This window comes from Calonectris borealis, chromosome 24 (assembly GCF_964195595.1).
Source record: "Calonectris borealis chromosome 24, bCalBor7.hap1.2, whole genome shotgun sequence".
NCBI classification, from domain to species: Eukaryota; Metazoa; Chordata; class Aves; order Procellariiformes; family Procellariidae; genus Calonectris; species Calonectris borealis.
The window spans coordinates 8,542,061-8,568,778 of record NC_134335.1 but is presented as its reverse complement, the minus strand read 5'-3'; the positions used below and the strand labels follow the sequence as shown (position 1 = coordinate 8,568,778).

At 54.2% G+C, this 26,718-nt stretch overlaps 1 protein-coding gene and 1 long non-coding RNA gene across 2 annotated transcripts; one reads left to right on the top strand and one right to left on the bottom strand.

Moving 5' to 3' along the window:
• The first annotated feature begins 2,950 nt into the window (after positions 1-2,950).
• Positions 2,951-11,598, top strand: LOC142092527 (uncharacterized). The gene is made up of 16 exons (XM_075172667.1): positions 2,951-3,234; positions 3,394-3,473; positions 3,661-3,786; positions 4,219-4,339; positions 5,281-5,385; positions 6,820-6,929; positions 7,213-7,362; positions 7,565-7,719; positions 8,088-8,241; positions 8,556-8,693; positions 9,096-9,272; positions 9,651-9,806; positions 10,430-10,531; positions 10,876-10,978; positions 11,104-11,163; positions 11,444-11,598. Exons 1-16 carry the CDS (start codon positions 3,117-3,119, stop codon positions 11,578-11,580), a joined length of 1,992 nt encoding a protein of 663 aa, XP_075028768.1. The 5' UTR covers positions 2,951-3,116; the 3' UTR covers positions 11,581-11,598.
• A 10,375-nt stretch (positions 11,599-21,973) lies between these two features.
• Positions 21,974-24,992, bottom strand: LOC142092577 (uncharacterized). The gene is made up of 3 exons (XR_012677122.1): positions 24,017-24,992; positions 22,756-22,838; positions 21,974-22,402 (listed from the first exon to the last, which is right to left on the bottom strand). It is a non-coding gene; the product is annotated as an uncharacterized LOC142092577 (long non-coding RNA).
• Between the last annotated feature and the right edge of the window lie 1,726 nt (positions 24,993-26,718).

Here is a 26,718-nt window from a genome sequence, read left to right as displayed (position 1 = left end):
TCCCTGCATTTAAACGTAGCCATTATAGTGACTCATTTTTATTTCTCTTTACTTAAAAATCTGAAGCTTTGATTTCTATTTTTCAATTACTATTTAGTAATTTCTTTAATTACTATTTCTAAGCAGGAGTCGTCATTGCCTCTGAGCCTACTCAAAGGTATGTTATAATTTAAAGCATTAGACTCCCGATTCCTTTTCCAATTCTAGTTCCGTTTTAAATTCTAAAAGTCCATTATTTTGTTTCCAGTTCCAGGGAGTCATTAATGTCAGCAATTTATTTTACAACGTCTCTGTTCAAATTTAGCTATTAATGGCTCCCAATTAATTTTCTATCTTTGTCACTTAAAGTGAATGTCTAAATTTATTTTTCTTTGTTATTACAATACAAATTGGGAATAATTACTGCCTGGTCCGCTAAGTAATCGTTCCAATTAAATTTTGTCGTTCCTCCTAAATAGTATGTCTTTTCGTTATTTACACTCTAACATTTTAATCGTTAGTTTACTACCAAGTGAGATTAACTAGTGCCTGTGATTTTTAAAATTTTTTTTTAATTTCTAATTAATTTTTTTATTTTTTAATTTTTGAATATTAACTAGAGTTATTCCCCGCAGATCTTTCTCCCGATTACTACTCTATTATTTATGTTCTGCTATTTGTACCTTTATAGTACAAATTGGGAGTATTACCATCTGTCAAGTTTTGAATAGTAGCTAGAGTAGATGAGACACATGATTTACTGCCAAAGACTATGCCAGTGACTGTTTTTCAAGTTTTTATTCTGAATATTTTCAAGTAAATAATAAGTAGTAAAAATTAAAATAACGGAAACCCAGGAATTTGAATTCCCAGGCAAAACAACCGGAGTACCTGGGTGTGACCAGAGGTGGGACGAGAGCTGTGGTCCTGCTCGGCCACTCGATGACTTTGTACTTCAGCTCCAAAGTTTGAAGCTCCGAGCACCTGCTCTCTGCTCTCCTACAGCTCCTCCACCCCTTTTTTCCAGGAAACCCCAATTCCCGGGGGAACGAACACATGCCTGACAGATACACTGCAATGTCAAACTGCGAGTGGCAGGGCTGTGCCATCAACAAGGGCACCTTACCATCGCCACTATGCCATCAGGAGCATCCGACCAACACAGCGCTGCCCGTCGCCACTGGCCAGGATATTACAAAATCACCCCTAGCAACGCAAATAGATTTATATAGGTATCTCAAAATATTACAAATTACTAACAGCAATCGATAATATAGTGTCAATCAAAGGCAGTGGCAGCAATCAGTAATAACAGTCATCAATCATACAGAAACAGTGAGTAACAGCAACAACCGCGTAGGTCTGTACCATTGCAGGTTACTATAAACTGATCATTAGTGGAGCGATTCATCAACAATTTAGCAGCAGGTACAAGAGATTACTTATATGGAGAGAGATATATATAATTGATGTATATGATGAAGCAAATTAGATTTCAGAAGGGCCCCAACCATCCCAGAGGTTGGGAGGACAAACAGGATCACCCCCTGTGCTGTTAACACACCCTCAGTGGTGTGAATGGGGCCAGGACATGCCATATAAGGCAATACTCGCCCAATGAGTCATGCCCATGAGTCACCCCCCTCATTATCTCTGCTAGGCTAGATAGAAATAGGTCTCCTTAAGTAATACTGAAAAAATAATAATATATAAGGTTTCAAGAGTAAAGAATAAGATGGATCCGGAGAAGATCTGGCATCTCCTGGGAGCCTACCTCAAGCCATCCACACTTGGAGGGAGAGAGAGGAACGTGTTTCCAACCACAGGCGTCCTTCTGCATGACTACAGCCAACTCATGTCATGCTCAGATTTCTCTGTAGACCTTGGCAAAGATGTTCAGAAGAAAAAGAAACAGAACAAGGAGAACCAGAGAACAAACGGAGCATGACCTGTGATCTGAACAACCAGCTTGGTGTGAAAACAGGGAATACTGACAGCGATCCAATCAGAGGAGCTGGCATCAACACCTTTTTGCTTCCTGATGCTGAGAGAGATTGAGGAAAGGATGTAATTGTAAACTGCCGAAAACTGTAGAAATGTGAAGAGAGCATCTGTGGAGAACTCGGCCACGTGAACCGCATAGTACCGTCGCAGCAATCATTAATGATTAGCACGAGACGACGGAACACTTGGAAAATTTCATTAGCGCCACAAGAAGTTAGGTGGGATAGAAACACTCAGGACACTGGCTTCGCATTTTTTTCATGCCCACCTCTCTGAGCTTAAGCTGAAAGTGATATTTCCTACTGCGCTGCAGTGGAGAAGTTTCCATGTTGCTAAACACCAGCCCCATCTCCAACCCCTGCCTGGAGACAACATTGCCCATTGGCCAAAAAACTCAAATTTTAAAACTCTGCTGCAGAAATGAGCTTCTCCGTGTTAATGGAAGCTGGCAGGGGGAGCAGACGGTCAGGCAGGAGAAGTGGCCCAGAAGGTGACCACAGAGGTCTGGAGATGGTGGTCAGCCACCACCAGACAGCAATGAGGGAGTTCTCCATCATGGCCGCAAACCAGACTGAGAAAACAAACCGTAAGACAGGAATCTCCGTTTCTGGGAGGTTTCCAAATCCTAAAAAAGTAAGCTCAGGGGAAGTTGTTTCATTTTCTTTTCCCTCTTTCCTGCACAAGCTCTTCCTGATGAGAAGATGAGAAGAAGAGGTGAAGTGATAAAATTATGGTTTCTGTGAAGCTTGAGTAAATCCCAGACTTTTAACTTCGGGGCACTGGGACATGCTGGAGAGCAACAGGGAGATCCCGAGCGGATGTAAGGGCGAATGGTTGCCTTGGGGTGCCCCAAGAGGACCCAAGTCCCCAGGGGCCACGCTCCCCCTCCTGCCCGGGTGGTGGGTCACAGTGGATCCCTTTGTGACCCCCTGCTTTTTGACCCCCTGGCACTGCATATAGCCAGCATGGCCCTACCCCACAGTGTCCGGCAGGACAGTGACGGGACAGGGCAGGAGCGTGGAGCTGGCGAGGAGCCCGCCCAAACGCAGCCTGTGTCTTTTCCCAGCAGCCTTGAGGCATTTCCCCAAGGCTTCCCCCTTCCCCATCCCCACCCCCTTCCTACATCCCTCAGGATGGCGGAGGGACCCCCAGGCTGCCCCATTGTGGCCTGGGAGGAGGTGGGGGCTCCCCAGGAGAGCAGCTCTCCACCGGAGCCCGATGAGGTGTGTGTGATCCAGCCGCTGCAGGCAGGTGAGTGAGGGGCTCCAGCATTGGATCCTCCATCCCCAAGACCCCCTGGGAGACTGAGCCCAGGGAGCGGGCATGGGGATGAAGGGCAGAGCTCCTTCCTCTGCCCGCTCCTGCCTGCAGCTCTGCTCCACAGCTCTCCCTGCTCTCCTCCTTCGCTAGATGCCAGCTGGCTAGCTGTGTATGAAGAGGAACAGGAAATGGTGGACTTCATCCAGGCTTTTCTCAAGAGCTCAGAAAAGGTAACCGCAGCTATTTCAATTGCTGCTGTGCCAGCGTCTCGTGATGGAACCCCCCGGCTCTGCTGCCTGCTGCTGGCTGGGCAGAGCTGCTCTCCCGCACGGCTCTGCACCCCCAGTGCTCTGGTCCCGCTGGCCGTGTCTCCCCCTCTCACACTCCCCCTTTGTCTCTCTGTCCCCTGGCTGCCAGGAGGAGACCAAGAAGGTGTGGTTCCTTGAGTGCATCTGCACCCTCTGCAGAGCTGCCAGGCACAAGGGCTTGTTACAGGGCCTGGATGTCTTCTGCCACAGATTTGAGCTGGCCAAGAGCATCAAGGTGAGGGGACACCCAGAGGGTCTGGGGAAGGGGGCAGGGCCCCCAGTCACTGGCATGCTGCGAGGACAGCATTTGGGCAGGAGCAAAGGTGCATGGACACCCCAAGGGGACTCGGGTACCGCTGAGAAGCCCTGCCAGCGAAGACCCCAGCACTGGGGGTGGTAGGGACCACACTGGGTCTGCTGGCACTGGGTGCTTGTGACTGCCAGGTCCCTTATCTCGATTGTGCTCTGCAGGCACTGCTGGAAGAGGAGCCCAGGGACCACCTGTGCACGGCGGTGCGGCAGCTCGCCATGAATGCCATTGCCGCCTTAAGGTACCTGCCCATCCCTCCTGGGGACCCCTGCCCCGGAGATCCATGTCCACCTGCCCGAAGCCTCGAGGCACTGCTTCCAGCACCAGTGTCTGACAGACCTCCCTCTCTCTTTGCAGCTCGGTGGAGACGGTGCTGGAGGGCCAAAAGAAAAGCCTCATACATGCCTGCTTCACCAGTGTCTTCTCGCTTCCTCCAAAAGAGGACATGCAGGACCTGGATGCTTCTCTCTACTTCCAGGTAAGCGCTGGGTGAGCCCCCAGTCCCTCTGGGCTGCTCCCTGGCTGCCTGGTGCCAGGACTGGAGATGCAAGGCAGGTCAGGGTCTCGGTTTTGCTTTCCCACCCTCATCCCTTCATCCCCCTCCCGTGGGCCCGGCCACGTCCAGGCTTGTCTGCCCCGAGGCCTCCCCCAGGCGCCACAAGGCAGCGCGGGTGTCCTCCTTGGTGCTGGGAGTTCAGATCCATCTCCTGGGGGTGAGAGGGACTGCCGAAAGATGCCACCACCCTTTGTCCTCCTTGCAGACCCTGGATGCCATGGACAGCATGCTATGTGCGTTGGCGTTCAGCTCTCCTGCCTCCGGCCTCAGCGAGGAGCTGGAGACTATCTTGAAGGTGTGACATTGGCAAAGAGCAGGTTTGGCAGGGGCTGTTCATCACCCTGGAGGGAAGAGACTGTCCACTCTTAAGTGGACGGTCCCCACCCCAGTGCCACGCAGGGTGCCCACCTCCCCTGAGGGAGCTGGGGGCTGCCCACTGTGCTCTTCTGGAGCCTGGCAGCCCCTGGCTGCAGTCAAAGTCCCTTTCCCCTCCGCAGACTCCTCTTGTGTCATGGTAAAGCCTTGCCAGCTCAGGCCCCCAAAGCTTTCCTTGCACCAAAGCAATGGGAGGAATTCCACCCTTCTCCTGTGGCACCGCAGCGGTGGCAGCTGGTGCTGCCGTCCCCCCACTTCCCAGTCCACTCTGCTTTCCTCCCCAGACCCGAATGGGACAGAGACCCACTGGGACCTCCCCGTCCTGCATGGGGAGCCCGGCCCTGAAGCTCTCTTCTCCTGGCTTCCCAGGGGGCCATACCCCTGAGCCTGGACTATGTGAGTCCGGCCAGGAGTTCAGCAGCATTGCTTCTGCTGGAATGGGCGTCAGCTCCCGGGGCAGATTGGCAGTTTCTCTCCTCTCCTCCCAGATGCTGCTGACCTTCACCAACTCCAAAAGTGCAGCTGTGCGCGCAAGGGCCTTGAGGAGGATTCAGAAGCTGAGCCATTTGCTGGCCAGATGTTCCTCACTGGAGGTAAGGAGCCAGGCAGCCTCCAGCCAGGACATCTCCCCTTCCCTGTGCACCAGAGCAGCCTGCAGTTCAGGTTCCTGCCAGGCATAGGGGCACTCAGCAAGGCTCTGCCCTGAAGCGAGGGTCTTGGTCCCATGGGCTCCTCTCCCCAATCCCCTATCTGCCAGGAGCCAGAGCTGCACCCAGCCGTGTGTGGGACAGGACTGCCCCAGGAGCATGGTGGGAGCTGCCCAGCTCTAGCTGCTTTGAGAGCCAGGGCCAGCAGGGCCCTGCAAAGCTTTGACTTGAGATCCAGCCCTGGGCACACCCTTGGGTTCAGGGCTTCGGCCCCAACTGCCTCGCCTCAGCCCTTCTGCTGTTCTGCCTCCCTCCCCCAGGCCTGGCAAGATGAGTTCAGCCGTGGCTGCTACAGAGAGATCCAGATCCCCATCCTGGGACAGCTGCTGGGATGTCTCATCCTTCTCAGCTCTTGCAAGGAAGAAGAGAGCAGCCATGTGGCTTTGGATGCTCTTTATTCCATCTACAGATTCATCTGTCAGCAAGAAAGTAAGAGGAGCTGTGTCGTGGGCTGCATCCCTCCACACACGGACATCCGATACGTCTGTTCATTTTCCTGAGCATTGCGATGGACCGTTCTTGTGCTTACTGGAGGCTCTCTGTGAAAGTCTGCCAGCTTCCCTGTCCTCCCTGGCCCTTTGCAGCTGCTTCCCATAGGATCCCAGCTATCGTTTTCCTGCAGAAGTGGAGTGCTCACCTGAAGTCCAGGATCTGCTATCTGCTGCTCTGCTTCCTCATTCCTTTCAGGATCTCGAGCCCCACTGTTTTGTGGTCCTCACAGCCACAGCTACCATCAATTACCACGTCCTGAAACCAATTCTTCCCTCTCATTGAACAGCAGATCAGGCAGGGCATCACCCCGGCTGGTCCCTCCAATGCCTGAAGCAAGAAGCTGTCCCTGACGCCCTCCAGAAATCTTGACCGCTTGCATCCTGCCATCTTGCAATCAGGGCGTGTGACTCAGAGTCCTCCCCGAGTGCTTGCAGGAAGACTTCATCCACTTCCCCTCCCCGAGCGGGGGGGCTGTAACACGCTGCCACCACCATGCCACCAGCACCGCCTCTCCACTGCTCCTGACCCCCACGCTCTCTCCCAGACTGTTGATTGTCCCCCGTGCGTGCTCTCCTTCCACTTTCCCAGGCCCTGAGCATCTGCAAACATACACTTGAGGCAGGTGCCTCTCATCCATCTGCATTGTTCCTGAGATCCCTCTTGTTCCCTTTGCTTTACACTCCTGCCCACCACCTCCTCCCCTGACTGTGGGTCATAACACCCCTCCTCGGCCATTCCTAGCCTAAAGCTCTTTTCAGCGTTTGGTAAGCTTGTTGGCAAAGATGCTACATCCTACCAACTGCTCTGTGTTTCCCCCTCTCCATTTAGGTAGGATGCTCTCAGAGGACAATCCAGACCATCAAGAGATCCAAAGGGAATGGGAAGCTGAGAGCACCTCCTCAAGTTCTTTGCTCCACAAAGCCATCACTCTGACCACGGTAATGAGCTCCTCCCTTGCTGGGACACTTGTCTGTGGCATCAGCAGGAGACTTGTGTGAGCAAAGGGACCCAGAATCAGCGGGGCTGGCATGGCCTCACTGTCCCTGGTGAGAGGGTTCCTGCTGTCCCCAAGCAGGGACTCCAAGGGCTGCACTCCAGTGTCCCAGCAGCAGCTCCAGCCCTCCTGGCCACCAGCAAGCCCTGGTTCTCTATAGGGCCAAGCAGAACCATCAGGGCAGTCATGTGATGTGTCTTCCCTTCCTCCCTTCCTTCCTCCCATAGGTGTGTAAAAATTACTTCTGGCCTTCTGAGAAGACAGACATCGTCGCCACGGCCATTGAAGCCATGAGGGACTCTAGCACCTATGACAAGCAGGTGGCCAGCAGCATGCTGAACATGGCCATGAGAGAACCTGCCTCCTGGCTGACAGATGTAAGCAGCCCCTGGCTGGATTGCCCTGCCCTTGAGCCCTTTCAAGCCTTGTGCATTGCCCTGCCTTTGCCCTGCCTTGCCTTTCATCAGGCACCTGAAGACATTTTAAGCCACCAGAGACGTTTGGGAAGTTTCAGTGGTGGCAGCTGAGGAAACAGCTGCACTCCAGTGGCAGCACCATCCTCACCTGTGTCCCCTCCAGGTGCCAAGCATCGTGAGGTGCATCCATGAAAGCATGAAGTACACCAGCACAGCGTCAGCCTGGAAGAGCCTGTGCGCCCTACTTATTCTGCTGGCCTGCGAGTACCCCAAGGAACTGGCCTGCAGTATGGCAATCAACGTTCCACCATATGACAGGTATCGGTCCCGACAGCCCCTAGGGCTTGTTCCACGTGGCGAGAGGGGCCCAGAGACTCTCTGGCTGCCAGACCCACAGAAAACTGCAGGACATCCCCCAGGAGCAGGGCCCTCCATCCCACCACACTTTCCAGCCCTGGTGGGTCATCCAGGCCTGCAGCAGCCAAAGCCAGCCAAGCCAGAGTCCAGAGCCACCACGCTCCTCCCTGCCCCACGGGGACCACCACCTCAGCCCTCTCCTGCTTGCCCCCACGCAAGGGGGGCAGGCAGGGCCAGGACTGCAAGACAGCCCGGGACTGGCTGGGCTAGCCTGGGCACGGTGCCATGGCTGAGGCGGCCCTGCTGACAAAATGCTCTGTGCTCGGCAGCGCCGCCCTGGCCATGTGGGAGATGGTGTTCTTCCAGAACAAGGCACTGAATGAGTTCTTGATTTGGCTGACGATGATCGTTGATTCGCAGAAAGGGCTGCGCCGCAAGCAGATAAGCACCGCTGTGTTGCACGCCTGCGACATTCAGGCGGCGGTAAGTGACCAGACCCGGCCTTGCTCACCCTCAGGGACGTGTCCAGCCGGGGACAGGAGACACTTGTCACCGCCCGCGTGTCCTGCTTTCTTTGTGCCAGCTCTTGCTCTCCAATCGCTCCTTGGAGGCGTGAGAGCAAGAGACTGCTGATGGTCGGAGGACAGGAGGAATCAGCAAAGACACTGTGCTGTCCTCCACGGGCAGGGCTGCCCCCAGGACGGGCTGCCTGGCCCCGGTGCCCTTGCCCTGAGCTGCCAGTGGGAAGCAGGAGCCCCGCAGGCTCTGCCCATCTCTCACCTCCATCTTCGTTTCAGGTGCAAGACTGCACCAACAGTCGAGGGCTGAGTTTTCGCTCCCTGCCACTCCTCCAGGAGCACCTGAGGAGTCCAAACCCGGGGGCTCGCTCGCTGGTGCTCATGGGTCTCATGACCCTCTCGGAGAGACCTGAGATGGTGAGCAAGGCGTCAAGTTGAGCCACGTTGGCCAACACGGTGGCTTGGCCTTGGCTGGGAGTCAGGAGCTGGGGTGATGGCTCCCAACACCCTCCTTGCCGTTGACGGGGCTGGTGGGTGCCTGGGGAGCTTTCCAGGCCTGGGGGGTTACCAACCCATCGTCCCCTTTGGGCCGGTTGGAAAAGGGGGTGGCTAAGCAGGGGACAGGGAGTCTTTGCTCTCCTGCCCTCCCTGCCCTACCCCTGCTTTCCCACATACCACGGCCACCACCAGCCAGGAGGCTGCTGCAGAGCGATTCCTGCACCAGAAGCCGGAGGGGCGGCTGGTGCTGAGTGACCAGAGTACGTTTGCCAGGGTGGTCTCTGACCACTTCACAAAGGGGAAATTCTGTGCTTCATCCAGGCAAGAAAAATTCAGGTCCTGCTGCCAGACGTTGTGCAGACCCTGCAGGATGCCAACAAACACATCAGGATGAAGGCCCTGCTGGTCTTCCAAAGCGTGGTGGGTCATATGGAGAGGACGAAGGCCAGCCACGTCGCTCTTCAACTCTCAGGGAAGCTCTTGCCGCTCTTTGATGATGTAAGGCTGCTGCAGGAGCCTGAGCCCTGCAGATGGACGCTCGTTGATGACAGCTGCCCTTCAGCCCAGCCCTGTGGTCATGACCTTTTCCCCTCCTTGATTCCTCGAGGGATGCCTTCTGGGCTCTGCAGCCCACCATGGCTTCTCCCTGAAAGGCTGATGCCTCCGGGCGACCCGAGACCCCTGTGCTGGAGCCCAGCCTGGCCCCCATGCAAAGCATCTGCAGGCCAAGAGCTGCTCTCCAAGCCCTGAGGGCTCCCCCAGCTGCGTGGCCATGCAGCTGTGTGCAGGATCTGACCCCGGAGCATCTCCCCTCCTATCGGCCGTGGTAATGCCCTTGCTCATCATGTCCTGCCCTCCTGTCCTCCTCCCTACCAGGAGTGCAGCCAGCTGCGAGAGCTCTCCATCCGCCTTTTCAAAGACCTGATAAAGGCTGTGGTGTGCTGCGACAAGAGGAGGATGAAGAATAAAGTGTGGAGGGGGCTAGTCCCACTCCTCTTCCACATGAGTGACCAGACCCAGAGCGTGGCTAAGGTGCAGATTTCAAAGCTGGCCAGTGATATGGGGAAGGGTGTGATGACACCACTGGGGTGGTCTGGGCATTGTGGGCAAGGGCTGCGGGCAGCTGGCATGGACATTTCCCAGACCTGCCCTACCTGGTCCAGCAGGTCTCAGCAGCAGCAGCAGCCCGTGGCCAGGAAGGCCTGAACGCACCCTAAGGGCTTCCCAGATTTCCCTGGAGCTGTTGGAAGCCAGCGCTTTGAGCCCCTACCCCTGCCCCCAGGGTTGTGCACAAGAGTATCCCAGATGTTTAGGCCAGGACGTATCCCAGCTCCCTAAGGGCAGGATCACCCCAGGTCTCAGAGCTCTGCCCACCTGGAACCGGGGCAGCCCCGGCTGAGGAGCCAAGTGTATCCATTGGGGGATGCCCGTGGGAGGTGCTGCTGGCTCCATCCTGCCCCAGTGTCTCTGGGACTGTGGCCCTCATCGCCTACAGCCATGAGCCCACAGCTCTTGAGAATCTGCTCTGCTGGCTGGCAGCATGAGATACCTGAGGTGGTGGCTGGGAATGGCTGGCAGCTGGGCCAAGAGGAGATGGACGCCAGGTCTCCTTCTCCAGGCCATGGTTCCATCTCCCAACCTCTGCTGCTCTGCAGGTCTCTGAGGAAGCCCTCCTTGCCGTGGCAGAGATCCTGAAGTGGGAAGAGCTCAAGGACCTGATTCAGGCACAGCAGACGTGGAGGATCACAGAGTGCTTGGTGAGGACAACCCCCAAGCCCCAGGGCCCATAGCCTGGAGCTGTGTCGTCCTTCCCTGCCTCCAGCACAGAGGCCCCAAGGGCTCTTCTCCAGGGCGCTCTCCCCTCCCTGTCCCCCAGGGTGTTGAAGGAGACCCCAGCCCATCTGGGCCCTGGTAGATGGACAGAGGGGTCTCTGGACCCCCAGACCCCCTCTGCCTGTGGCGCTCTCTGGACCTCAGCCCCACAGGGCTCTGCCAGGGACATGGGAATGGTCTGGGTGGGAAGGGGATCACTGGGACGAGGGACTGGTCTGGCCGACTGGGGAGGATCCGTGCCAGCCCCATGCCCTTGCACTCTCTCCAGCTGGTGAAGGACAGGAGAAGGGTTGAAAAGTACCTGCATCAGAGCATGCCATACCTGAAGGACGCTCAGGCCAGCTTGCGAGAGGCAGCCATCAAGTTCATCGGTGAGCCACAGCCCCCGGGGTCCCTCTTCTGGCAGCCTGGCCCCCATCCCCGCTGCTGTGCTGGCAGCGAGGGGCAGCTGGAGACATGCTGGGGAGCGGGAGGTCTAATGGAGCTCTCTGCTCAGGGCTTGCTGCACGGCACTCCAGGAACCAAAGCAAGGAGGAGCTGAGTGAGATCTGCCGTGGTGCGTATGACCAGGGCTAGTGGGGCAGGGAACGGAGCCTGGCCAGGGTGCTGCCTTGCCTTGCCCTGCGCCAGGGAAACGCTCCCGGGGTATAGGAGCATCTCAGGAGCATCTGAGGCATTCCTGACCAGCAGCTTCCAGTTCATCCATTGGTCCCACCTGTTCGTCCTGGCCAGGGAAAGAGATGGGTGGGGCTGGCACGGTCTGGAGGGGCTGCCTGGGGATCTCTGCAGGTGAGGTGTGGGCGAGTTAATCTCGGCTCTGTTTCCGTCTGCCGCAGCCCTCCAGGCCATGGAGGAGGACAGTGAAGCCTCCATCTGCTCCCTGGCAGCTCAGACGGTGCTGATCCTGACATCTTCAAGGGCGCGGCACTCGTTATCGCAGTCCCTGTGGGTGCTGCGTTGCTGGCCCTGCTGAACCAGACAGAGGTGCATCTCTCCTGGGGGAAAAGGGATGTATTTGATTAAAGCTGCTACAAAAGCTCAGTCTTGTGGTGTCCTTCCTTCAGACAGGAAGCACCCCCAGCGTGCTGAGCAGACAGCGTCATTCCTGGCCTCTGCCGCCAGGAGGGAGGACGTCAAATGCCCAGCAGCAGAGAGCTCCTCACCACCCTTGGGTAGGAGCTCCCCGCTCGGGGGCCAAGCCCCAGCTGTCACCTTGGGGTCCCTGGGGACACTCTGCTGTGCTGGAGGTCCCCTCCCCCAGCATGCCCTGGGGTGAGGGACTACCTCTTCCAAACCTCTGAAGAGGAAAAGTTTGGACCGTAGGGATGTTCCTGGTTCTTCCTTCCCACGCTGCCCATCATCCAACTCTGTCTCCTTGGGATCAGCAGGCAGATGACGTTGAGGGCTCCAACCATTCCCTTTGGCCAAAAAAACAGCCACCCTATGCAGGCCTTTGCGAACCTGTCCATTGGTAACAATCAATGTGAGCAACTTCACCATCAGATGTCGTGAAGCCAAAACCACCGTGAGGGAATCTGTCATCTTTTCAAGCAGCGTAAGCTGTCGCCAGAAGGCAGCTGATGAACTTGAAGTGTCTTGGACACGTGACTCATCCCAACGAAACACAGCAAGAAGCTCTGTGAGAGACAGTAAGCAGAGGGCATCTATGACCTGGAGAACTTTGTGAGCCAGTGGAAAAGGAGAACCGCATCAGCATCTCCATCTTCTCCTTATCCTGTTTGGGTTGCTTCAAGAGTAGCACAAGATGTCAAAAGACCAGCCAGAAATGTAAGAATAGTGACCAGGTGCTGGTTGTTGGGTCTTGTGGGTGCTGGGCGTGTGCAGGTGCTGGGCACGTCCGGATGCTGTGTGCTCGGCACTTGGGGTTCTGGGTGGTGGGCAGTGAGGGTGCACACCAAACACCCACCATCCAGCACGCCCACAAGTCTCACACCCAGCACCCGCAGTGGCAGGAACCAGCATATCCAACACCCAGCTTCCAGCACACCCACTGCCCAGGACCTGCACACGCTGCATTGAACCCAGCACCCGCAGCACCCGGTAACCGATAGCCCCAGCGCCCAGCATGCCAGGGTCCAGCAACCAACACACGCACACGCCCAGCACCCAGCACCCCCACCGCCCAAAACCCAGCACCCCGACGTGCCCAGCACACAGCAGCCCCAGGTACCACCACCCCCAGCGCCAAGCACCCAGCACCACCATTGCTCAGCACCTGGACATGCCCAGCACCTAGCACCACCCCCCCCCAGTGCCCAACACCCAGCACCCACACATACCCGGCACAACCAGGGCCCAGCACACAGTACACGCACATGCCAGGAATCCAGCACCCTCACAGCACAGCACCCAGCAACCCCAGCACAGCCACCCAGCACCGGATATGCCCAACACCCAGCACTGCATATGCCCAGCACCCGGTACCTCCAGCACCAAGCATCCAGCACCAAGACATACCCTGCACTCAGTTTTGCATATTGCCGAGCAATGCCAGGGCCCAGCACCCCAGTACCTAGCACCCAGCACTCCCACTGCCCGGTATCCAGCATCCCGACATGCCTAGCACACAGCACCCCCACCGCCCCACACTGCCAGTTCCCAGTACCCAGCACCCAGACGTGCTCAGCACCCAGCAACACAGGGGCACAGAAGCCAGCACCCCGAAACCAACCACCCCAGCGTCCAGCACCCAGTACACCCAGGGCCCAGCAACCAACACCCGCACATGCCCAGCACCCCCACCACCCAGCACAGGGACATGCCCAGCACCCAGCACACCCAAAGACCATCACCCCCAGCGCCAAGCACCCAGCACCGCTGTGCCTAGCACCCAGACATGCCCAGCACCACCACCGCCCACCACTGCCAGCGCACAGTACCCAGCACCCGGACATGCCCAGCACTCAGACATGCCTAGCAGGCAGCTTCCCTGCTCCCCATCGCCCAGAACCTCCAGTGCCCAGCACCCAGCACCCGGACATGCCCAGCGCCCACCACACAGCACCCACACTGCCCAACACAGAGCACCCACACATACCCAGCACAACCAGGGCAGAGCACACAGCACATGCACGTGCCAAGAAACAAGCACCCCCAGAGCACAGAACCCAGCAACTCCAGAGCACAGGCCCAGCACCGGATATGCCCAGCACCCAGTATCCAGCACCAAGAGATACCCTGCACTCAGTTATGCATAGTACCCAGCAATACCAGGGCCCAGCACCCCCAGTACCTAGCCCCTAGCAACCCCACTGCCCAACACCCACCACCCGGACATGCCCAGCACACAGCACCCCCACCCCCAGTGCCCGGTACTCAGCACCCAGACATGCCCAGCACCCAAACATGCGCAGTACCCAACGCACCAGAACACAGGAAACCAGCAACCAACATCCCCAGTGATCAGCACATAGCACCTGGACATATCCAGCACCCAGCACCTGCAGCAGTCAGCACCCAGCACCCCCAGTGCCCTGCACCCAGCAACCAAACACCCGACATCCAGCACCTCCACAGGTCTCATACCCACCACCCCCATTGCCCAGAAAACAGCATACCCAAAAACCAGCATCCAGCACTCCCACCACCCAGCAGCCCCAGCGCCCACCACCCAGCTCCCTCACTGCCCACCACCCAGAACCCCAAGTGCCAAGCACACAGCATCCAAACATGCCAGGCATCTTGGCACGCCCAGCATCCACAAAACCCAGCACACAGTCATGACCAGCAACTGAAATGCCCACAGCCAGCAACCCTAGCTCTCAGCAGCCAGCACCCCCAGTGCCCAGCACCCGGTCATGCCAAGCACCTGGACATGCCCAGCACCCAACACCCCAGTGCCCAGCACACAATACACCCAGCTCCCGGTAACCCCAGCACCCAGCAGCAAGACATACCCTGCACCCGCTTATGCATAGTACCCAGTACTCCCATGCCCAGCAACCAGCACCCACAGGACATAGCCCTCAGCACCAGCACCGCCCAGCACGACCTAACCCCATCGCCCAGCACCCCCAGCACACAGCACCCGGCATATAGACATGGCTAGCACACAGACATTCCCACCAGCCAGTACCCCTAGTGCCCAGCACCCCAGGCGCCCTCCATCCATCACCCAGCACCCAGACATGCCCAGCGCTCAGCACCCCGGCTACCCAACAGCCAGGATCAGGAAATGCCCAGCAACAAGCACTCCCATGCCTACCACCGCCAGTGCCCAATAACCACCACACAGACAATGCCCACCAGCCAGCATCCAGAACCCAGCGCCAAGCACTCAGTACACAGGCATGCCCAGCACCCTGATATGCATAGTCCCCAGCACCCCCACTGCCCAGCAGTCCCAGTGCCCAGGACCCATCACTTGGACATGCCCAGCACCCAGAGATGCCCAGCACCCCGCACGCCCAGTGCCTAGAACCCAGTACCCCCAATGACCAGCACCCAGCGCAGCCAGTGCCCAGCACTGCCTGTAGCCAGCATCCACCACCCAGACATGATCATCACCTGCCCATTCCCAGCACCAAATCCTCCCAGTGCCCAGCACAGGGACATGGCGAGCACCCAGATATGCCCAACACCCAGCAACCGCAGCACCCAGACCTGTCCAGAACCCACTACCCTCAGGGCCTAGCGCACAGTACCCCCACGACCCAGCACCGACACATGCCCAGCACCAAGCACTGCCAAAGATCCCAAGGGGTGCTAGGTGTGCTGGATGTTGCGCATTTGCGGTGCTGGAGATGGCTGGGTGCTGGCAGCTGAGAAGGGGCTGTAAAGGGAAGGTGAGCGCCGCGAACATATTTCAGTCCTGGCTAAATGTGTGTGGGAGCTCGCCGGGGCGCTTGTCTGCTTTGCAGTTGGGCTGCGGCAAGGTTGACGGTTGAGTGCTACGGCAAGCGCCTAGCCCCGGTGGTGGTGGGGACCTCAAAGGGCTGCCGGGGCAGGCGAGTGCAGCGAACAACAGCCAATGTCGGTTCCCTCTGTGTTGGAGCGCCATGGGTAGAGGTTTCAGAGCCTGGCTCTGATGAAGGTAAGATGCAGGTGGATGTTTAGGTGGGAGACCAAAGAGAAGGGGGCAGGTGTTGGTGGGGCTGAGGAGGGGCTGCCAAGGGAAGGTGAGGGCCAGCATCAGCCTTGATTCCTGGCTACTTCTGTGCATGAGCTCCATGAGGTTTGTGGGCGCTTCGGAGTTTGGCACTGATGAGGGTAAGGGATATGTCGAGGATAAGTGGGAGAACAGACAGAGAGCCCCGGTGTGTTGGGGTTGCCAAGGGAAGGTGATGTCCAGCATCAACCTTGATTCCTGGCTACCTTAGTGTCAAGCCTCATGTTGAGGGTGGCCGCTTCGGAGCTTTGCCCTGATGAGGGTAAGGGATAAGCTGAGGATAAGTGGGAGAACAGACACAGAGCGCTGGTGTTGGTGGGGCTGAGAAAGGGCTGCCAAGAGATCGGGAGGGCCAGTATCAACCTTCGTTCCTATGTACCTCAGTGCTAAGCCCCATGTGGAGCGTGGTCGCTTCAGAACTTTTCCCTGATGAGGGTCAGGGATATGTCGAGGTTAAATGGGAGAATGATACAGAGCCCCGGTGTTGGTGGGACTGAGAAGGGGCTGCGAAAGACCGTGAGGGCCAGCATCAAGCTTGATTCCTGGGTACTTCTGTGCCTGAGCCCCATGGGGTGTGTGGCCGCTCCACAGCTTGGCTCTGATGAGGGTAAGGGATATGTCGAGGATAATTGGGAGAACAGACACAGAGCCCTGGTGTTGGTGGGGCTGAGAGGGGAAGGTGAGGGCCAGCATCAACCGAGAGTCCTGGCTACCTCCTTGCCAAGCTCTAAGTGGTGCGTGGCTGCTTCGGAGCTTGGCCCTGATGAGGGTTAGGGATATGTCGAGATTAGGTGGGAGAACAGACACAGAGCCCCGGTGTTGGTGGGGCTGCCGAGGGAAGGTGAGGGCCAGCATCATCCTTGAGTCCTGGCTATTTCTTTGCCTGAGCCGGATGAGGTGGGTGGCCGCTTCGGAGCTTGGCTCTGATGAGGGTAAGAGATATGTTGAGGTTAGGTGAGAGAACAGACAGAGAGCCCCCATGTTGGTGCGGCTGAGAAGGGGCTGCCAAGGGAACGTGAGGGCCAGCATCAACTTTGATTCCTGGTACCTTAGTGCCAAGCCCCATTTGGAGGGTGGGCGCTTCAGCGATTTTCCCTGATGAGGGTAAGGGATATGTCGAGGATAAGTGGGAGAACAGTTACAGAGCCCCGGTGTTGGTGGGGCTGCCAAAGGAACGTGAGGGCCAGCATCAACGTTGATTCCTGGCTACATTAGTGCCAAGCCCCATGTGGAGTGTGGCCGCTTTGGAGCTTTGCCCAGATGACGGTAAGGGATATGTCGAGGATAAGTGGGAGAACAGACACAGAGCCCCGGTATTGGTGGGGTTGCCAAGGGAAGGTGAGGGACAGCATCAGCCCTGATCCCTGGCTACCCCAGTGCCTAAGCCCCATGTGGAGGGTAGCCGCTTTGGAGCTTTGCCCAGATAACGGTAAGGGATATGTCGGGGATAAGTGGGAGAACAGACACAGAGCCCAGGTGTTGGTGCGGTTGACAAGGGAACGTGAGGGCCAGCATCAACCTTGATTCCTGGCTACGTTAGTGCCAAGCCCGATGTGGAGGGTGGCCGCTTCGCAGCTTTGCCCTGATGAGGTAAAGGGATAGTTTGAGGATAAGAGGGAGAACAGACACAGAGCCCCGGTGTTGGTGGGGCTGTGAAGGGGCTGCAAGAGATCGTGAGGGCCAACATCAACCTTGATTCCTGGCTACTTCTGTGCCTGAGCCCCATGTGGTGGGTGGCCGCTTCGGAGCTTTGCCCAGATGACAGTAAGGGATATGTCAAGGTTAGATGGGAGAACACACACAGAGCCCCGGTGTTGGTGGGGCTGAGAAAGGGCTGCCAAGAGATCGTGAGGACCAGTATCAACCTTATTCCTGGCTACCTCAGTGCCTAAGCCCCATGTGGAGCGTGGTCTCTTCGGAGCTTGGCTCCGATGAGGGTAAGGGATAGGTTGATGTTAGGTGCGAGCACAGACACAGAGCCCCGGTATTGGTGGGGCTGCCAAGAGATGTGAGGGCCAATATCAACCTTGATTCCTGGGTACTTCTGTGCCTGAGCCCCGTGGGGTGTGTGGCCGCTCGGCAGCTTGGCTCTGATGAGGGTAAGGGATAGGCTGAGGATAAGTGGGAGAACAGACAGAGAGCCCCGGTGTTGGTGGGGCTGAGAGGGGAAGGTGTGGGAGAGCATCAGCCTTGATTCGTGGCTACGTCAGTGCTTAAGCCCCATGTGGTGGGTGGCCGCTTCGGAGCTTTTCCCTGATGAGGTAAGGGATATGTCGAGGCTAAGTGGGAGAATGGACACAGAGCCCCGGTGTTGGTGGGGCTGAGAAGGCGCTGCCAAAGATCGTGAGGGCCAGCATCAAGCTTGATTCCTGGGTAACTCTGTGCCCGAGCCCCGTGGGGTGTGTGGCCACTCCGCAGCTTGGTTCTCATGAGGGTAAGGGATATGTCGAGGATAAGTGGGAGAACAGTTACAGAGCTCTGGTGTTGGTGGGTCTGAGAAGGGGCTGCCAAAGGAACATGAGGGCCAGCATCAACGTTGATTCCTGGCTACATTAGTGCCAAGTCCCATGTGGAGGGTGGCCGCTTTGGAGCTTTGCCCAGATGACAGTAAGGGATATGTCAAGGATAAGTGGGAGAACAGACACAGAGCCCCCGTGTTGGTGGGGTTGCCAAGGGAAGGTGAGGACCAGCATCAGCCTTGATCCCTGGCTACCCCAGTGCCTAAGCCCCATGTGGAGGGGGGTCGGTTCGGAGCTTGGCTCCGATGAGGGTAAAGGATAGGCTGATGTTAGGAGCGAGCAGAGACAAGGTCCCCGGTGTTGGTGGGGCTGCCAAAGATCGTGAGGGCCAGCATCAAGCTTGATTCCTGGGTAACTCTGTGCCTGAGCCCCGTGGGGTGTGTGGCGGCTCGGCAGCTTGGCTCTGATGAGGGTAAGGGATAGGCTGAGGATAAGTGGGAGAACAGACAGAGAGGCCCGGTGTTGGTGGGTCTGAGAAGGGGCTGCCAAAGGAACGTGAGGGCCAGCATCAGCCTTGATTCCTGGCTACATTTGTGCCAAGCCCCATGTGGAGGTTGGCCGCTTCGGAGCTTGTCTCTGATGAGGGTACAGGATATGTTGAGGATAAGCGTGAGAACAGACACAGAGCCCAGGTGTTGGTGCGGTTGACAAGGGAACGTGAAGGGCCAGCATCAACCTTGATTCCTGGCTACGTTAGTGCCAAGCTCGATGTGGAGGCTGGCTGCTTCGGAGCTTTGCCCTGATGAGGTTAAGGGATAGGCTGAGGATAAGTGGGAGAACAGACACAGAGCCCCGGTGTTGGTGGGGCTGTGAAGGGGCTTCCAAGAGATCGGGAGGGCCAGCATTAGCCTTGATTCCTGGCTATCTCAGTGTCTAAGCCCCATGTGGTCGCTTCAGAGCGTGCCTCCGATGAGGGTAAGGGATAGTTTGATCTTAGGTGCCAGCAGAGACACAGAGCCCCCGTGTTGGTGGGGCTGAGAGGGGAAGGTGAGGGCCAGCATCAGTCGAAAATCGTGGCTACCTCGTTGCCAAGCTCTAAGTGGTGCGTGGCCGCTACGGAGCTTGGCCCTGATGAGGGTAAGGAATATGTCGAGGATAAGTGGGAGAGCAGACACGGGGCCCCGGTGTTGGTGGGGCTGCCGAGGGAAGGTGAGGGCCAGCATCATCCTTGAGTCCTGGCTATTTCTGTGCCTGAGCCGGAGGAGGTGGGTGGCCGCTTCGGAGCTTGGCTCTGATGAGGGTAAGGGATTGTTTGAGGTTCTGCGTAGATAACGATTCCCTTCTGCATTAGATAACGCCACCCACCACATGGACTCCAAACGAGGAGTAGCCCCTTCCCGGTCCCACTACCCCCTCCCTTAGTCTCAAACCAAAATATCAGCCTTTGCCTTACCATCTCTCGAGCCCAGTTCCTAAACGGCTTCCCACCAGAGGGCGCTCCAACACAGAAAAACCAGGATTGAAAGCTGTTTCTGGCTCTTGCCTTTCGTGGCAGCCCTTTCCGAGGGAGCTGCTCTCGCTCTACCACCCAACCAGCAACCTTACCACAGCCCAACTGCAAAGCAGTCGATCCCCTCTTCGGGCTCCCATAAACTAACAGGCAGGACTGAAAGATGTTGGTGGTTCTCACCTTCCCTTGATAGACCCTTCTCAGCTGCCCAACACCCAGCCAGCTCCAGCACCCCAAATGTGCCATATCCACCACACCTAGCACCCCTTGCTACACATTGGTGGTGCTTGGTGCTGGGCATGTTCCGTTGCTGAGTGGTGGGGGTGCTGGGTGGTGGGCACTGCGGGGACTGGCTTCTTTTCATATCCTCGTGGTGGGGATGCTGGGTGCTGTGTGCTGGGCACCAGGGCTGCTGGGTGCTGGGCATGTCCAGGGGCTGTGTGTTGGCGGTGGGTGTGCTAGGTTGTGCGTATGTCCGGGAATGAGTGCTGGGCCATGGGGGTGCTGGGTGGAGGGTACGATGGGTGCATGTCGTGGTTTAAGCCCAGACAGCAAATAAACCCCACGCAGCCGCTCGCTCACTCCCCACCCCCCACCCCGTGGGATTGGGGAGAAAATCGAGAGGGCACAAGTAGGAAAACTCCCGGGTTGAGACAAAAACAGTTTAATGATTGAAATAAAATGAAGTAATAATAACAATGAGAACAACAACAACAACAGATGATACAAAGCAGGCAATGCAGAATGCAACCGCCCACCGCTGCCGACTGTGTGTCACGAGCGGCGGGGGAGGCCTGAGCATGATGTCACATGCTATAGAATACCCCATTGGTCAGCTGGGTCAACCACCACGGCTGTGCTCCCCACCTCACCCCGAGCTTCCCTGGCACATGGCAGGGCATGGGAGGCCGAAAAGAGAAAACAAATGTCTCCCCGGTGCAAGCACCGCCCAGCAACAGCCAAAGCATTAGTGGGCCACCACGGGCCATCAACGCTCCTCTCACACCAAACCCAAAAGCCAGCACACTCCCCCAAGCTACTGGGAAGAAAGTTCACTCTGTCCCAGCCGGTAGCAGGACAGTGCAGTGCACTGGAGTTCTGAGTGCTGGGTCCTAGGGGTACTGTGTGTGTTCGGGTGCTGGGCATATCAGCGTGCGGGTACGGGGCAGTTGGGGTGGTGGTGGTAATGGATGCTGGGCATTGGGTATGCTGGTTTCTGGGCACTGGGGGTGGTGGGTGCTGAGCGCAGCGTGTGCTGGGTGCTATGTGCAGATCACTGGGGATGGTGGGGGCTGGTTTGCTGCTTTCTGGTGTGTTGGGCGCTGGGCATGTCTGGGTGCTGGGCATGTCTGGGTGCTGGGCACGGGCAGTGGGGGTGCTGGGTATGTCCGGGTGGTGGATGTTGGGCGGTGGGAGTGTTGGGAGCTAGGTACTGGGGGTGCTGGGCCCTGGCATTGCTCGGTACTATGCATAACTGAGTGGAGGGTATGTCTTGGTGCTGGCCATATCCGGTGCTGGGTGGCTGTGCTGGGGTTGCTGGGTGCTGTGCTGTGGGGGTGCTGGATTCCTGGCACGTGTGTGTGCTGTGTGCTGTGCCCTGGTTGTGCTGGGTATGTGTGGGTGCTGGTTGTTGGGCAGTATGGGTGCTGCATGGTGGGTGCTGGGCATGTCCAGGTGATGGGCACTGGAGGTCCTGGGCGATGGGGAGCAGGGAAGCTGCCTTCTAGGAATGTCTGAGTGCTGGGCATATTCGGGTGCTGGGTTCTGTCCACTGGTGGTGGTGCTGGGCATGTCCGGGTGCTAGGCGATGGTGGTGCTAGGCGTGATGGGGGTGATGGTCTTTGGGTGTGAGGCGTGGTGGGGGTGCTGGGCATGTGCTGGGTGCTCGTTGGTTGCTGGGCCCTGGGTGTACTGGGTACTGGACGCTGGGGTGGTTGGTTTCTGGTGCTGGGGGTGCTGGTTCTGTGCCCCTGTGTTGCTGGGTGCTGAGCATGTCTAAGTGTGGCATGCTGGGCACTGGGTGCTGGGGGGTGGGGGTGCTGGGTGTGAGACCTGGTTGTGCTGAGTATTTGTGGGTGGTGGGCAGCAGGGAAGCTGCCTGCTTGGCACGTCTGGGTGCTGCGCATGTCTGGGTGCTGGGCCCTGGCATTGCTGGGTAATATGCATAACTGAGTGCAGGTATGCCTTGGTGCTAGATGCTGGATGGTACGGGTGCTGGGGGCTAAGTACTGGAGGTGCTGGTTGCTGCGCCCTGGGAGTGCTGGCTACTATGCATAAGAGGGTGCAGGGTATCTCTTGCTGCTGGGGGCTAGGTGTTGTCCGAAAAGTGGATTCGTGCCCGGCGTGGAAGGAACCAATTCCACACGCTCAGGAGAGAGATTGTTTTATTCAGGCCTGGGTGCTCGGTGGACTTGCCACAAATGAAGCACCCCTGGTCTAATCACCTTTCTGTTTGTATCCATGCTTCTCATACATATTTTCAGTTTCTCTTTTACATCTTCCTTAAATTTCCTAGACACATGCGCACTAATGCCTTTAGGGTCTCCTTGAGGGTCTCTGGTGGTCGGCGGGGTAGTGAACTCTTCGTGAACCTGTTCCTTTCTTTCCTTTTAAGGTCGAGGTTTGTCTCCAAGCCACGTCTGGACCACGTTTGTTTATGGTTCTCGTTTCCAAGGTTACTCTTCACTAGAGTCTAACACTGCTTCCAGGATACACGATTTAGACCGGTTACAATTCTACACACCTGCAAACACCACACCTGCTAGTTCCCTAACTTCTAAGCCACAAGTCTTTGTTTAGAATTACAGAAGCGAGCAGTATGGAATAGTAGATACTGTACCTGCTGCATCAGTTCCCCCCTTTGAGACTTACGATGTTGAGCATCATGAGTCTCACATCATTTAGTTATAAGTATTTGGTCTACAAAAAGACATACATTGAATCATACAACAAGTAATTATAACTAAGATGACGATCAGTATTGCAAATAAGCACAACTGTCTGAGCCAATTTAAATTTGGAAGCCATGAAAATAACCAAGAAAGATCTTACCCTTCTCGTTCCTTAAATCCACATGCTAAGTCCTTTAATTGTTGAATTTTCTTCTCAATTAACTGTGAATTATCACCTAGGTTCTGCAATACAAAAAGAAGACATGTTGGTTACTTCTCGGGCTAAAAGTTCTCCGATATTTTGATTTCTCTCCCATTTTGGCAATAGAAATTGGGATTCAGCTTTACTGATCGTCATAATTAATATCAACAGGTTCTACATTTTCTACTCCTAAACACACAATGTCCTAATTAATTTGGTTTCCTTTCTAACAATAAATATTTTAAATATCACAGATAATTCCGCAACAGCTCTGGTAAGTCATCAAGTACGCCTTCAAATTAATTGCAATGGTTCCTTAGATGTCCATGGTCTAGGAGGTATTTTGTTTATTCTGGTGTAATGAATCCAAGAGTCTATTTCTTCTAATGTTACAGCAGTGGTTGTTGTTAATAACACTTGGAAGGGTCCTTTCCACTTTTCTCCAAAGGGGTCGTCCTTCCACGGTCGCAGGTAGACTTGGTCTCCTGGGCTGAATGAATGTACCAGAAATTCAAGGGGTAAAAGTGTCCTCAAAAGAACATATTTGTGTAAAGAACTCGCCATTTTACTCCAAGACAAGAGAGATTCAGTTAACACTTTTTCTCCTATTATGTGCACTTGTTCAAACCTTCCTGTTAGATTGACATTAGAAGGTTTACCATACAGAATTTCAGATAGACTTACTTCTTCTTTAGCTCTCGGGGTTACCCTAATTCTTAATAAGGCAAGTGGTAAAGCTTCAATCCATTTCAACTGAGCTTCCTGACATATTTTAGAAATTTGTCTCTTGAATATTTGGTTCATTCTCTCTACTTGTCTACTAAATTGTGGTCGTCTTAGTGTCTTACTCACGTTCCTAATAACCTCCGCTACAAAATGTGGGCCTCTATCAGAGGACATCTCTGAAGGGACTCCAAATCTTGAAATAATTTCTTTTAAGAAGTGTTTTGTTACCTCTTTTGCCTTGTTGGTTTGCCACGGGAAAGCTTTTGGCCATCCAGACAAGGTATTTCCCAATACCAATAAATAGCAGTATTGGTTGCACCTTGGTAACTGAAAAATTTATTTGCCAGTTCTCACCGGGAGTTACGCCTTCCCTTACCTCCCCAGGAGGGGGTCAGATTTGTATTTTCGAATTGTTCCTAAGACAAATCTCACATTTAGCACACTCACTCACACTTTTAGCAATCAATAACATTTTAGTCCCTATTTTGCATACCGTTTTACCGACTCGACCATTGCTTCTGCTCCCATATGTGTCTCAGCATGGGTTGTGACCATCAATTTCTTCATGATTTTGGGAGTTACTCTACATTGTCCATGTGAAGTAATCCATCAGCCTCGATCATTCTTTTTGCACTGTAATAGCTTAGCCAACTTATTTTCTTTTGTGATTTGGGGATTCTATTTGAATTTCTTTTGATGCACAGCAACTTCTTAGGGGTTTTTTTTTGGTTTGTTTTTTTTTTTTGTACTGCTTCCAATACATTTAAAATCTCTGTTCCATACTTTATAGGTGAGCCACTGGCAGACAAAAGTTCTCGCTCTTTCCATACCGCTCCATGGGCGTGAACAACTCCAAAAGCATATTTAGAGTCTGTCTAAATATTAACTCTTTTACCTTTAGCCAGATCTAAAGCTCTTGTCAAAGTTCTTATCTTTGCCTTCTGGGCGGATGTATTTGGAGGTAATGCTTTTACTTCTTGATCTTCGGTTAAAGTTACCGCGGCATAGCCAGCCCTCCTTTCTCCTTTCACAACAAAGCTGCTTCCATCAGTAAATAATTCTTCATCGGGAGTCCGGAGAGGGACGTCTCTCAGGTCTGGCCTGCTGGCATATACCTGTTTGATAACTTGTAAACAATCGTGATTAGGATCACTCTCTTTTTCACTTGGCATTGAAGAAGCAGGATTTAAAATGGCACTTACTTCAAAATGATGTCATCTTGTTCCACTAACAGAGCTTGATATTGTAGGTTGAGGGGGTGCCATCTTGCAAATGGCCTTTTTTTTCTATCATTTCCCAATCTTCATTGTCCTTGGGAAATCCCAAATATCAGCTAAATTACCGTTTGTTTTGCAATTTGTGCTTTCTTTTCTGACACCCTGTACCCAGCCATTCCCCCAAAGTTTAGGAGGCTAACAGTCTTTTCTTTGCAGATCTCAACAGCATCTGCTCCCAACAGGATGTCATCAACACACTGAAGGAGGGTGATTTGATCTTCCTTACCGGACCAGTGTTCCAGTTCCTTGGCCAAGGCTGCTCCAAAGATGGTTGGGCTATTTTTAAACCCTCGTGGCAGCACAGTCCAGCAGAGCTGAGTTCTCCTCCCAGTCGACAGATCTTCCCATTCAAAGGCAAAAATCTTTTGACCGTTTTCTTCCGGAGCGGTCGAACTCCTGTTTTCCATTCAACTTTTACCGGTTCCACATTGTTTGCTCTTCCTGGTTTGTCTGTCGCCCAAACAGAAGGGTAAACGGATTTCTTCAGATTCTTCTGTGTTTGTCTGTAAGAAATAAACTTGGGCTTGCCAGGCATTAGCTTCAGGAAAATGAACTTTTCCTTTTGTTTGGATCCAAGAAAAATGGATTTTTCCTTTTTCAAAGTTAATTTGTGCTCCCAATTTATTCAATAAATCCCGTCCTAAGAGAGGCATGGTGCATTCCGGTACATATAAAAATTATATATATAAATTATATATATATATAAATTATATATATAAAGATTCATGCATCAATTATTTAAAAGAATTTGAATATCTTGCCAACGGGATTATGACTTTTAATAATTGTTTTTAAAGATCTCTACACCTTTTCAGGATTTTCCCTATATGACCCTGCCAATTCTTTCCAATTCATCAAATCAGAAGTGATAGGATATTTCAGTTTGGTTATCTGCTGTCTCGGTAAGTTTGAATGCGAGTAAAGACTTTGGGATGTGACTTTTCAGAAATAAAAAGACTTGTAAAGTGTTTTCACTCCTTAAACATTACCTTTCTTTTTTTTTTTTTTTCCCCCCTGTGGTTCTGTGACACTCTTAAAACAGGCTTTTCTTTAAAATGTGTACTAGTGGTTTTTTTCCTCTTCCTGTTTCATGTGTTAAAACTTAAACAGAGTAGTATGTACACTGCGGTAACTGTAACTTCAGCCCTAGCCTTTCAAGTGGTTGGACCTAAAGCTTGCTGTTTATCTACAGATACTTAAACTATTTTCAGGAGAGTGTCTGTGAAGAGCCTTAACAGCGCAACGTTAGGGGTCTTAGGGATGCCATTGGATTGCATGACATAAGTAGGTAGAGCTACGTTTCAGAAGTCTTGAATTTTTCTAGCAATATTGAATCAAATTGTCAAGAGCTTTTGAAAAATGTTTTATTTGCTTTAAGGGCTTTGCTGCAGAAGGGTCTCTGAATTTTGTCTTCAGTGGCTAATGTACTTTCAGCTTCACAGATACTAGCAAGGCTGAATGGCCAACTGGCTGACGTCACTGCTGTGATAGTTGGGTCTGTGCAAAACAGAGCCTTAAAACCAGAATGGTGGATGATAATAAACTGGGATGGAGCCCAATTATCATCACCAGAAGAAAAAATGTTTCGAAATAGGCCAAACCCGTGGATTCTGTTATAGCAGGTGACGAACGGAAAGCAAAGTTTTAGAAGAAAAATTTATGCTCGCAAATATGTCACCCCATAAAGTGTTACTCTAATATACATAATACCAGTTTTACAAAGTGTGTTGCTTTGTTTTCACACGTAATCGGAAGCCAGTGAAGAAAAAGCATCTGCTTCACTGGGTTCTGTTAAATGTGGTGTTTCCTAAAGGTGAAGTTAGAGAAGGAGTATCTTTCATACTTCAAAGACCATCACTCTTCTTTAACAAGTGACAAGATCCTCCTCTAGGTAGGTTGTGTTGCACTTTGACCTTTG